Genomic DNA, 13368 nt, shown 5'->3' with positions numbered 1-13368 from the left:
CATGACGTCGGTGGGAGAGGAGATATTGTGTCTTTTGGACAAACAGCAGCGTGGTGCTGATGTTTGTTGTGTGAAGCAGCTTAATGTCACAGTGTTTGTGTTGGAGCGCCTCAGTGCGGCTGCAGAGTTCATGTGCAACCTCTTCCAAAGAGACACAGAGACACTAGAAACTCTGCTGGGGAAAAAAAACACTGCTGGGCATTGACTTTCCTATGGACATTGATCTACACACTGCAGGTATATCTGCTACACACACAACATCAAACTACACACTGCAGGTATGATGCAGCATTTGCATTACAGCCAGCATGCCAGCGTAGTTCCCATATGGTTTCAAGGTGGGCTAAACCATATGGACCCCATGTCAGCAATGTCAGCGGCATCCACTTCAGTCCCAACTGCGATGCCCATGCAGGCTATAAGTAGCTTCTACCTGGCCCTTAGGTGGGCCCCAACTAGCCATGTTTATGTGGGACCAAGGCGGGTCCTAACTGGGTTTGCCCATGCAGGCTTTAACTGGGTTCTACCTGGGCCCTAGGTGTACCCTAACCAACCACAGTGCAGTGCCCATCGCTCCAATTGTTGTGACGTCAGGGCTCTCAATACTGCACATTGGTGGAGGAGGAGGGGCCGCAGGGCGACCGCACAAATCGCTGAACCAATGGTAGCCCACGGATGTTTCCTCTGTGGATTTACAATCTGCCCCTCTATGCCACATATCATCCGCACTACAGGGTCTTCACTGACCGAGCCACGGCCCCACTGACCCTCATGACGCTACGCCACTTAAACGTGCGGCAGCATGCACTGGGTTGCCAGGTTTGCACAGCCTGCGCCAGAAACAAGCAACCACCTTCATGAAAAAAAAAAAAACACCGAAATGGTCCGCAATGTTCCAGGGGTGTCCCCGCGCGTCCCAACACTCCACAGGGGGTCAGTGGACCATCAGGGGGTCCGCGGACCCCCTGTGGACCCCCTGAAACATAACAAATATTATTTCTTCAAATTTTTTCCTTTTTCAAACAAACTTTTCCACTGTTTCACTCCGGCGATTTGGGTCCCCCAATATACACACGGCCACGCTGGGCCCCGTGCGCGGCTGGGGTTGAGGGGGGCGTAGCCCCCCGAAACTCTAGTATATATATATACACACAGACAGCCTCATAACAACAGTTTTGCATTGTATCAAAAACATGACATACAACAACATACAGTTTAGAAGTGAAAGTAACATAAATGTGGAAATAACTGGGGAATGGTTTTATATGACATGCTGCAAGCAGTCCATGATAGAACGTGCTATGCTGTCAGAGCTGTGGTTCTCAAAGTGAGCCCATAGACCCCCAGGGGTCCTTGAGTGGGTTCAGGAGGTCCGCAGTTAAATGTCTGATAGTTCAAATGGACCCTTACCAGTCTGTAACTCCAAGAGTGTACAAATGGAACCAAATGTGGTTCCATTTGTACACTCATAACTGGGTTATGGGGGGGGGGTCTGTGGCCTAATTACATAACAAACTGGGTGTCCTTTTTTTTTAAAACAACTGTGTTAGAGTCAGAGAGAGTAGCAGTGGATCTACAGTACGCACCAGGGCCTTGAGCTTAGTGAAGGTGATGGAGGTGCAGTTGAAGAGATTGGGAGGCAGCCATCCCTTGTGCTCGTCACAGTGGCGAACGGCTGTGCCTGGGAAGGGGAAGATATAGACACAGGAAAGGGGTTTGAGGAGAAGGGCTCGAGGCAACTTTCACATCCTTTCCCATTATCCTATGGTAATTGGGGTAAAGCTGCCTGAGAGGCATCCTTACCTATGGAACCCCTGGGACAGGGAACTGCTGCAGGAAGACCAAACTTAGTCCTGGGCCACCAGATCCCAGCTTCAATGGCCTGAGGACAGCTGTCATAGATAACTGGAAGAGACCCACAGTGGAATAGGAAGGAATAAGAGAAGGTGACAGGAAGGGAGAAGCAGACAAAAACTAAAAAAACACTATATATCGTCACTGTCGAGTGGAAACCTTGTATCTCCATGTTTTTTCGTGAATTAATGTCGCACTTCGTCATACAAGAGTGTCGCGCAAAAGTCGTGAAAAAAGCAGATCTACAAGCTACATCCTTGTGAGCTTGTAGATCGTCTATTTTTTTTAGCAATTGTCTTTGTCCATTTCCTGAAGAATAACGCTTTTGGACATACAAGGTTTCCCCCAGACAGCGCTGATATGCTCACCTGGAGAGAAATGGGTTATTTTTATAACCCAGCACTGAGAACATGTCAAAAAAATGTAAATGCATGGGAACAACGTTGCATAATCCTCACCCTCGCAGCCATTAGGGGAGACCTCGGCGAAGGGATTGTCACAGCGGTCACACTGGCGTCCGATGACGCCGGGCTTGCACTGGCACTGTCCGCTCTCTCTGTCACAGGCCCGGGAGAAGGAGCCGATCGGGTAGCAGTCACACAGCAGGCAGACGTCGCTGCCCTGGGGCCGGTAGTGGTTGTCCTGGAAATAAGGGCAAAATGGCACATCATATTAGAGCCAGACCCATACATCGGTTTGGCCGATATATCGGCCATTATGTGACTTTTGTTGACGACACTGGTATCGTCAAAAACATAAGATATACGGTACGATTTATTTTGACCACTTTCAACCTGGCGTCGTTATCCTGGGTGTAGTTATAGGAGAAAATGTTCAAAGGTTTTCAAACAATTTAAAAAATAGTAGGTCTACAAACTCACAACGTAGATCAGATATATTTGAAAAAAGATTAATAGGGTTTAGGTGGGTTTAAGGGTTTAAATGTTTAAACCCTAAACACAGTGGTTAAACCCTGTGTTTATTTGTATAAATTGTTTGTCTATAAGTTAAATGTTCTCAAATGTTTTAAATAGAATTTAAACAAATCAAAGTCAAAGTTGATTAAAAAACCCTTTGACAAAATATCGCTCCAAACATCGGTAATCGGTGGTCTAGGACCCTTCCAAATCGGGATCGGAGCCAAATATCGGGCATCGGTTAGGCTCTACGTATTATTATTATTATTATTATTATTACAGTCATCTGCTATAAGGAGGTGTAATGAGAGGTAAGTGGGACAACATGCTCACCTTGCAGCGACACTCCCCACTGGTCTTGTTACAGTCAGAGTCGAAGCCCTTGGCTGTCAGACAGTCACACGGGCCGCAAGTCTTATGACCCCACCAGCCTCTGGGACAGGGCAAGTCAGTCCTTATGGGGGCATAAATAGACTAAATTTAATATATTACCAACAGTACAGTACAGTCGGGAAACATCATTATAACACTCACACGGGAACAGTGGTGGAAAGTAACTAAGTGCATTTACTTAAGTACGGTACTTAAGTACAATTTTGAGGTATTTGTACTTTACTTGAGTATTTCCAATTTCCAACACTTTTACTTCTACTCCACTACATCTCAGAGGCAAATATTGTACTTTTACTCCACTACAATTATTTGAAAACTTTAGTTACTAGTTACTTTTCAGATATAAATGATTACATTATGAAATATACATTAACCGCTTAAGCCCTATTTTATACCAAGAATATTTGAAAATAGCAGATCTACAAGCTCACAACGCGTCGCATCGCGACGCGTTGTGAGCTTGTAGATCTGCTATTTTCAAATATTTTTGTACTTTTACTTTTGGTACTTTAAGTCCATTTTGATGCCAATACTTTTGTACTTTTACTCAAGTTAATTTTTTATTCTGGACTTTTACTTGTAACAGAGTATTTTTATATTGCATTATTGGTACTTTTACTTAAGTAAAGAATTTGAGTACTTTTTCCACCACTGCACGGGAAGGAACAGGCGAATTACATATATAGCACAAATTGAAACAAATCACTCACTTTTTCTCACAGTACTGTCCAAAGTAGTGGCTGGGACAGTCGCACGTGTATCCCCGAGGAGAGCTGGGCTTCCTGACGCAGGCCGACTCGTGCTCACACGGGTTTAATGCACACGCGTCAGTACAGTTGGTTCCATAGTAACCTGCCAGTGTCAGGGAGAAACACACACAGCACACAGTCAGGTGTGTCCTCGAAACATCGTGAAAATGTGTGCAAATCTTTCAATGTATATTTTTAACCCATTAAGACCTGGAACGCATCTGTGTCACTTTAGATTTCTTTGGCTATTCAAAAATAGCAGATATACAAGCTCATAGCGCGGCACCGAGTGCCGCGCTATGAGCTTGTAGATCTGCTATTTTTGAAAAATCGCCAAAAAAAAATCCAAAAACTGTTAGGATTTAGATTTTTTTAAAGAATCGCCTCAGTTTCTTTTTCTTTTTCTCAGGTTTTGCTTTTGTTTTTGTCTTTTTTTTTCTCTCCTTTTTCCACTTTTTGCCCTCTTTTCTGTACTTTTTAATACCATGTAATTTACTTTCTTGTGAGGGTTGGGAGGGGGGGTTTGTGTTTGTCTTGTGCGGTTGTTTTTTTCACAGAAAATTTGCTTCTGGGAGGGGTCCCTGGAACAAAATATTTTTCGCGGCCAAATACATCATTTTGGGGGTCCTTGACGTGAGAAGGTTTGAGCACCACTGATATAGCAACACAAGCTTTTCAGAAAACTGTTAGGATTTTGAAGACATTTGTAGACGGGTTAATGGAGACATGTAATGAATTGGACTGACCAGTGAGGCAGGTACAGGAGTGGCTGTCCCAGTCGTCACTGCAGTAGCTTTGTACGGGACAGGGGCTGGAGCCACAGGGGTCCGGCACACTGCAGCCCTGCTGAATGTTCACCTTCCTGGCCAGGGACAGACTGAGGCCCTCGCCCACACGAAGACCCTGGAGAGATCCACACACACACACACACACACACACACACACACACACACACACACACACACACACACACACACACACACACACACACACAGTCACACCAGGCCTTCCCCCAAACCTTTTCAGCTGCCAAAAAGATAAATCTGTTGCCGGGAACCGAACTTACAAAAAGACATTGTGAATTGATAACTTATTGACATTTTTGGATGTGCTACCTTTTTGGATTATTTTTAAAATTCCTTTTTTGATATGTATACTGACTTTGGGTCTAGCACTCCACTGAGAAAACCCATTGTTGATGCGCAACCTCTTTTTCTTATTTTGATAACTTATGCCCTATTTAAAAAATAGCAGCCAATCTACAAGCTCACAATGTGTCGCAACCACAACATGTGGTGAGCTTGAAGATCTGCTGTTTTCACTATTTCTTAAAAGTTTTGTAAATTTATGGAATTTCTAAGATTCTCTTGAATGTTTCCTTTTTTGCTTCTGAAAAAAAAAATGTGTGTGTGGGTGTGTGTGTGTGTGTGTGTGTGTGTGTGTGTGTGTGTGTGTGTGTGTGTGTGTGTGTGTGTGTGTGTGTGTGTGTGTGTGTGTGTGTGTGTGTGTGTGTGTGTGTGTGTGTGTGTGTGTGTGTGTGTGTGTGTGTGTGTGCGTGCGTGTGTGTGTGCGTGTCTGACCTGTATGCAGCCTCGGAAGCCGTGCTGTATCTTCCCATCAGCCCTGCTCACGCCTCCAACACTGACACTCTTTAGTTTGGATTCCTTTAGCTTCCCATCCACCTCCATACTGGCCTGAAAGTAAAGCAAAGTAAAACTTCATATGTACAGCATTTTAAACATATGGTTACAAAGTGCTTCATACAACAGAAAGGTTTTTAAAAAGTACATCGTGTCATATATTGGAAACATTTTAACAACACATATCTTGTATGGGGGGGGTCCCTGGCACAAAATATTTTCCGATGGGGGTCCGCCGCCAAATACATATCTATCTGGGGGTCCTTGACATGAAAATGTTTGAAGACCACTGCTCTAACCCATCAAATATTTGAATATATGTATTTTTCTAAGCTTACATTTTTTACTCAAATCTTTGATTCTGGGGGTCAAAATATTTTTGAGATTGGGGTTCGGCGGCCAAATACATATCATTTTGGGGGTCTGTAGCAACCACTAATGTAATAACGGCTCATAATGTAATAAGGGCTCATAATGTAATAAAAAAAATTTAATAACAGCTCATAATGTAATAATCAGCTCATAATGAGAACCACTGATATGGAAACATAACGTTTTTTCAGAAAACTGTTAGAAGGCATTTGTAGAATCGGCCTCAGGTGTTAATGCGCTAAGAGGAGTAATGTCAACTCACCAGGTAGAGGCCATGATCCAGAGACAGCACGGCCTTGTGGCGCGCTGCCGGGCCGGTAGACCCGGTGATGTCCAGCTGAAGGTGGTGCCAGTCCCCGTCGTTCACCAGCACCTCCTCCACCCGCGACAGGGTGGAGTCCTCCCCCCTCTGGAGGCCCATCACCACACTGCCCCCACGCAGCTAATAAACAGGACAGGGATGGGACGGAACAGAGGAGACAGGGACATGGTTAGCAGGGAGTTAGGGATCGAAAAAGGCAGGGAAAAGAGAAGTGGGAGGATTAAAGAGACAGGAGACGGGAGACAAAAGAGAAGAGACCAGTGAGAGTCACGTCACACGTGGGCAGTGGTGGAAGGTAACTAAGTACATATACTTAAGAACTGTACTTAAGTACCATTTTGAGGTAATTGTACTTTACTTGAGTATTTCCAATTTCCAATGCTTTTGCGTTACTCCACTACATCTCGGATCCAAATATTGCACTTTTACTCGACTACATTTATTTGAAAACTTTAGTTACTAGTAAATTTTGATTATTATTACAAAACATACATTAACCACTTCAGCCCTATATACATTTTGGCCATTTGAAAACAGCCGATCTAGAAGCTCACGATGCATCGCAACGCAACGCATTATGAGCTTGTAGATCTGCTATTTTCAAATGATTTTTTATACATTTGAAAACTTGAAATGGGACATTCTGCATAATGAGTACTTTTGGTACTCTAAGTACATTTTGATGCCAATACTTTTGTACTTTTACTCATTACTCAGTACATTTTGAATTCCGGACTTTTACTTGTAACAGAGTATTTCTACATTGCAGAACTGGCAGACATGTTTCAGTTCGCACCGTTCTAAAGGGGATGTTGAAAGCTCACATCCCTGCATATCATTACAGTAGGTACACTATGGCTGAAAATAGACATCGGACGCTTATGTAACATCAGAGAGGCGTCAAGTCCAGAGTCCAGACAAATACAGCAGCAGCTGCTCGGGCGTGAAAATCAAAAAACGCTTAGATGTTGGGACGGACGGGTGGCTTAAGTTATTGTGATCTGTCTCAAGTCGTTTCAACATCATCAAACATTTAGTGACATGCTGCTATACTCAGACAGCCAACAGGTGGAGCCTCAATCCTAAAAAGAAAGACCAGTCTTGTGCCCGGTAGGACAGGATAACATTATGCTAGAGTGCACTGGTCTAATGCTTCCACTAATGGTCTAATGCTTCCACTCTCTGCTAGAACAAGGGTTCCCAAACATTTCAGGCCGCGACGCCCCCAAAACAATCATATTTGAACTGGGGACCCCCCACCCTGACAAGCACTTGGAATTGTAGGCATTACATTTAGTTTGACTCGGTTCCACAGATAAATATTGTGAAAATAGCCGATCTACAAGCGCTTGTAGATCGGCTATTTTCACAACGTTTGCCTCTTTCTTACTTAATATTTGACAATTTAGACAATTTGTTATTAAAAAGGTCTTAGAAGTCATTAAATTGTCACTTTAGAAATGTGCAGATACCCTGTATGTTGGTTTGTTTACTGTTGAGTGAGAAAACAATGTTGCACATTAAGCTAATCATCTGGGGACCCCTCAAAACCATCTGGGGACCCCCATGGGGGTCCCGACCCCCAGTTTAGGAACCAGTGTGCTACAATATAGATTCTGATCAAATCAGTACTGACACTGGACCACTGGTCAGTTCAAATGTCCGAGCAAACTTCCCCAGCGTTCACTCACAATAACAAAGCTATTTAAGCTGTGAAGATCACTAATCACATCACACTTTCTTGGTAAGACTCAGGAGGGCAGGTTGGTGCCTTGCATGGTGTCCTCCTCCGTTGGTGTGTGTGAATGGGTGAATGTAATGCACATTGTAAGGCGCTTTGGATAAAGGCACTATATAAACCGTAAACGCACCATTTTAACTTCTAGAATGAATAGATCCACCGGTTCGCTCTCCAAGTGTTGTTGTCAGAGTGCATGTCTAATTAAATATACAGTAGTGAGTAAGTAATATATATCATTTCTTTACCACTGTGCATGCCCTTACACATGAGTTGACATTGCTGTGCATTGTAGCGGGGATGCTCTCGTCTGTCGAGCGAAATAATGTATGATGCAACATTGGCCTCAAGCAGGGTGAGGCCATATGCACAGCAAATGTTGCAGTGTCAATTCAACTCAACAGAGTGTAAAGAAGGACACTTAGGTGTCCATTTTTACACTTCAGAGTTAACCACTTAAGGGTTAGGGTTAGGGATAGTTCACCCCCAAAAAGGATTTTTTTTCTATCGATTAGTCACCCCATGGAGACTTATATTATATTTTTTTGTTTTTGTCGCATTCCTATGCCAATGATTTCATGACCGGCGGCGGTTCCGGTTGGCGATGCAACACTTTGTGAGCTTGTAGATCTGCTACTTTTGAAACATTTAGGAAAATGTTGAAATGTGTTGAAATATTGAATTATTTTAATGATTTAATGTTCAAAACTCTTGCCTATAATGACATGCCCCAAATAGAGACACCAGGTTGCAACTGGATAACACTGCAGATATCACTGACTGGAATAAATGTGTGCATGCGTGTGTGCGTGCGTGCGTGCACCCGCAGGCGGAAGGAGTTACAGCATCATGTGTCCTGGGCTCTCACCTGCAGGGTGAGGTTGTGCTGCTGCCCAGCAGCGATGTGCAGCAGCACGGCGCTGCGCTGCCGCGTGCGGAACACTAGCTCCACGTGCCAGGGTACCGAGAACACCGCCGCCACGTTGTTCCACTGCAACAGACTGTCACCCAGGAAACGCTGTGGACTGGCCATCACTGCAAAACACAAGCGATCAATGATGAAAATCATAGAACAACTAACGAGAAATTGGCAGGGGGAGAGAGAAAGATAGAGAGTGAACAGAATGGGAGAGAGAGAGCGCGCCGAGGAGGGAAAACTGTTGGCGTGCCACAGCAGGTGGTCTGCGACAGTGAGTCATCATGGATCAGATTGCTTGTTGGCAGTAATCTTTCATCTCTCAACTGCAATATGCTCTGTGATCTGCTGAAGTTGTCACAACTGAATCACTCTCATGTTGGGATCTACACACCCGTCTATGATGATTAACAGAGCATAAAAGACACAAGGACAAAAGGTATTACAATGAAGTGAAAAATAACATGAGTTATACTTGAGGCCTACAGTGTCCCTTTTCTGTGGCAGGGGGCTCGATCAACTAAGTATATAGGGTTTAAGCGGTTAAAACAGTAATAACTGTCATTTAAATTCTAATTCTAACCTGCTACATCCTGACAGAAGGTGCTAAATATGATGTGATCAAGTGTGAGGAATCTCAGTCATACATTATATCGTTGCTGTCGGGCAGAAACATTGTATCTCCATAATTGTGTAAATTCTCCAATTTTGTCATACTACAGTGTATCACAAAAGTAGCAAAAATAGCCGATCTACAAGCTCTTTTAGTCATTTCTGATTTCAAAGTGAAATTCTGTCTGTGGGTTTCACAAATATAATGAAAAGCATTCTTTCAAATCTTTCTATTTTCTGAAAAGTCACGGTTTTGGACATACAAGGACATACAAGGTTTTTACCTGACAGCGATAATATGCATATGTATGTGAAGTGCATGTGTGTGGGCTTGGGTGCATTAGGCACCTGTGTGCACTGTGTGCACTTTAAACACGCATTCACTTGGTATGCAGCCAGTGCAAGCTTTTTGTCTCTTTTTTCACATCAAGGAGACACACAACACATGAAAGGACGCTCGCTGGATGCTCTGCCATCTCTCTCTTGATTAGGCTGTTCCCTCTTCACGCTGATGGAAACCACCCCGAACCACCTTGGCGGTGATGATTGATTATTAATAACAAATCACGCTGATGCACCGTGACATGCATCACTGTCAGCAGCAGAGAGAAGGAGGCAGCCCAAAGGCAAAAGCTCTCTGGTGGTGGTGGTGCAGTTTAGCAATAATAATGTTAGATCTTATCAACGTCCCTGGCGGAGGCCCTAAAAAGAAAAGCTCAGCTAAAAAAATCACTCCTTGCAGCAGAAGATAAATTAATTTGACTGTGTAAATAGGTTGAAACGTGTTAAGAGTTTCACCTCGCCCAGTGACATGGGAGTAAATAAGGTGGCTGCTCTGCCCAGAAGGCACAGACAGAAGAACAATGTCTAAGTATGAACATAATGTTCTACTGTACATGCCCAGCCCTTTCCTATCAATGTTTACTTATACAGATTAAATACTTTTAACAGCTGGATTGTAGAAGAAGTATTTAGCGGCCGTGATTCATTGATCATGACTGTGATTGTTCATAATAAGTATATTCACGTTCATCAAAACTCCTAAAACCCCAATTAGTGATCGTTAACGTGTCAGCATGCTACACCATGCCTCCCTGCTCCTGAGCCCTCTTCCATCCCCTGCTGTCTTGCATCATGAACCGAAACGAATTGAATCATGAATTGAACTGAATTTTAATATATGAAGCACTTATTTATTTTGTGTTTCCTTTTTTTTAAGATAACAGATCTGTTTATAGCTTTTCTTTTCTTTTGTACTGTGCTTATTAATAGGATTACTTAAGTATTGTATGTATGTTCTTTCTTGTCTCTTGTCGTCTGTACTTTTATCTAATGCTGACCCAGGGAGCTGTGCTATAAGAACGCCTATGCATTCGTGCAAATGGCAAGTCTATTATCTATCTTATTATATCTGCTTACTACACTCAACATTATTCCTCTTTCCAAGCTGTAGCAGTGCCTCTCCCTCCCCACATCATGCCCTCGTCCTCGCCTTTTCCTTTCCGCTTCTTGTTTGTGGAGAAGAAGAATACTTTGTGAAAGAAATGCCATTTTCACTAATGTCATTACAGTCTCTCTGTCCCAGACAGACTCATTTCTCTTCTGCTCTTCTTTCTCAAGCTGCTGTGCTCCTTGTAAATCAGCAAGTCTAACAGCTGCTGTACAACAACAGGAGAAAGGGAAACTGTGATACACCAAAATAGACACATCTCTCACACACACACACACACGCGCGCGCGCGCGCACACACACACACACACACACACACACACACACACACACACACACACACACACACACACACACACACACACACACACACACACACACACACACACACACACACACACACACACACACACACACACACACACACACACACACACACACACACACACACACACACACACACACACACACACACACACACACACACACACACACACACACACACACACACACACACACACACACACACACACTAAAATGGTTCAAAGCTGTCTCCTCTAACTAAATGTAACCCAAAATATTTTCCTTTTTCTTTTCTGATAAGTAGATAGTCAAAATATTTCTGGCAATAGAAAGTACCCTTGTGGGTTACGTCAACAGGCGCTTTATAATGAAGTCAGTCATTCTTCAGATAAAACACTATCTTTTCACTTTATTTTGAGTTAACACCACTAACTGAAGCACTGACAGCTCCACTCATTCCCTCCTTCATGCGCTAGGTTACCCCGCTGTGCCAGCAGATAGTGGACATGAAATGATAATGAACACTCTCCCCACATTAGCATATCTCCATTACTGAGAAAGGGGTTCCCAAATGAGACAGGTGATGACTCACTCGGAACCATTGGACACGGTGAAATTAAAGATAGCTGTATATTCAACAGTGCGCACACACTGCAGTGTTTGGTGAGGACACTGTTACAGCCTTGACTTTATCTTAACCACTAAAGCCCTATTTCGGGATCCACATGGGAAAGGCGTGGCTCCAATGTGGATCTCGGACATACTGTGGCCAGCCTGTGACATATGTCTATGACATATGACTCCGAATGTAGACAAAGTTTCAGCCCAATCAGAGTTCCACTGACTTCCATTATTAAAAAAATATATGTGCATACAAAGTTTGGTTCAGCAATTTGCGCAACACACACACACACACACACACACAGACACACAGACACACACACACACACACACACACACACACACACACACACACACACACACACACACACACACACACACACACACAAGCTACAAGCAGTGTGAGTTTGTAGAATGGCTATTTTCACTTTTCTTTTTCTTTTTTAATGTGGGATTTTTCTTTCCTTTTCTTTTGTTTCACCTATAATGACATTTGACCAAAATATGGACTCCAGGGTTAACCACTTGAACCCCAGCATCCACATTCTATAGGGGAACATTAGCCAAAAACAGCAGATCTACAAGCTCACATTTTGAAAGAGATTTGGTGTAGACTCAGGTCCGTCTTACTAAGAATAGAGGGTTTATAAGTGGTTAATATGGTTAATACACACTGGAGATGTTCCAGCCCGGTGCCCTGTGTCTTATTTAATTGAACTGACTCACCCCTCTCGCAGTGTTGCCCTCCATATCCTAGAGGGCAATCGCAGCTGAAGGAGCCCCATAGGTTGACGCACGTTCCCCCGTTCAGGCACGGACTGTTGTTGCAGAAGTGTCTCTTGGCGGCACATCCTGCGGAGATGAGGAAATGAAATGCCTGTTAAGTGTGTTTGCTCTGAGCCGCCTCATTATTCTGTCGCAGTGGCAGCGAGATGGAGGATAATCAATGTTCCTATCAGGTAGCAGGAGCATTTCACAGCATCTTCTGCTCCCCGCTGCGCTCGCTACTTCCACTGCGGTGTTAAACAAGGCAGTGGTGGAAAGTAACTAAGTACTTTTACTCAAGTACTGTACTTGTAAGTACAATTTTGGGATACAATTTTTGTAGTCCTTTTTTTGAGTGGTGCCAACCACTCCTACATTTGACTTTGTCCGTATGTCCGTCCGTCCGTATGTCCGTCCGTATGTTTGAGCACGGCTGATTGGTCAAGATTCACGTGACATGTGACAATATGTTGTCACGTGTCACGTGACAACATATTGTTGCTGATTGCAACACAAGGATGCAACCAGTTACACTTTCAAAGGCACCACTCTCTTCACACTGGGTGTGATTTTTTAATATACTTCTACTACACTACATCCGATCCAAAAGGCAAAATTGTACTTATTTGACAGCTTTAGTTATAAGTTACTTTGCAGATTTATATTATTATTACAAAACATACATTAACCACTTAAGCCCAATTTTATACTTAGGCT

The 13368-nt window shown here is 43.5% G+C and overlaps 1 protein-coding gene across 2 annotated transcripts in view; it reads right to left on the bottom strand.

Moving 5' to 3' along the window:
- celsr2 (cadherin, EGF LAG seven-pass G-type receptor 2) overlaps positions 1-13368 on the bottom strand; it is an 84642-nt gene that overhangs the window by 18743 nt on the left and 52531 nt on the right. For both annotated transcript variants that reach the window (XM_084062035.1, XM_084062036.1), the window contains exons 8-17: positions 12613-12738; positions 8854-9020; positions 6188-6367; positions 5494-5607; positions 4660-4816; positions 3875-4016; positions 3105-3225; positions 2313-2496; positions 1804-1905; positions 1587-1681 (exon numbers count right to left, since the gene is read on the bottom strand). In XM_084062035.1, coding sequence (XP_083918161.1) covers positions 1587-1681; positions 1804-1905; positions 2313-2496; positions 3105-3225; positions 3875-4016; positions 4660-4816; positions 5494-5607; positions 6188-6367; positions 8854-9020; positions 12613-12738 — 1388 coding nt within the window. The remainder of the gene's footprint in view (positions 1-1586; positions 1682-1803; positions 1906-2312; positions 2497-3104; positions 3226-3874; positions 4017-4659; positions 4817-5493; positions 5608-6187; positions 6368-8853; positions 9021-12612; positions 12739-13368) is intronic.

The sequence above is a fragment of the Gymnoscopelus microlampas genome, assembly GCF_963454915.1.
Source record: "Gymnoscopelus microlampas genome assembly, chromosome: 7".
In the NCBI taxonomy this organism is placed as follows: Eukaryota; Metazoa; Chordata; class Actinopteri; order Myctophiformes; family Myctophidae; genus Gymnoscopelus; species Gymnoscopelus microlampas.
This window is presented reverse-complemented; position numbering and strand designations above follow the sequence as displayed.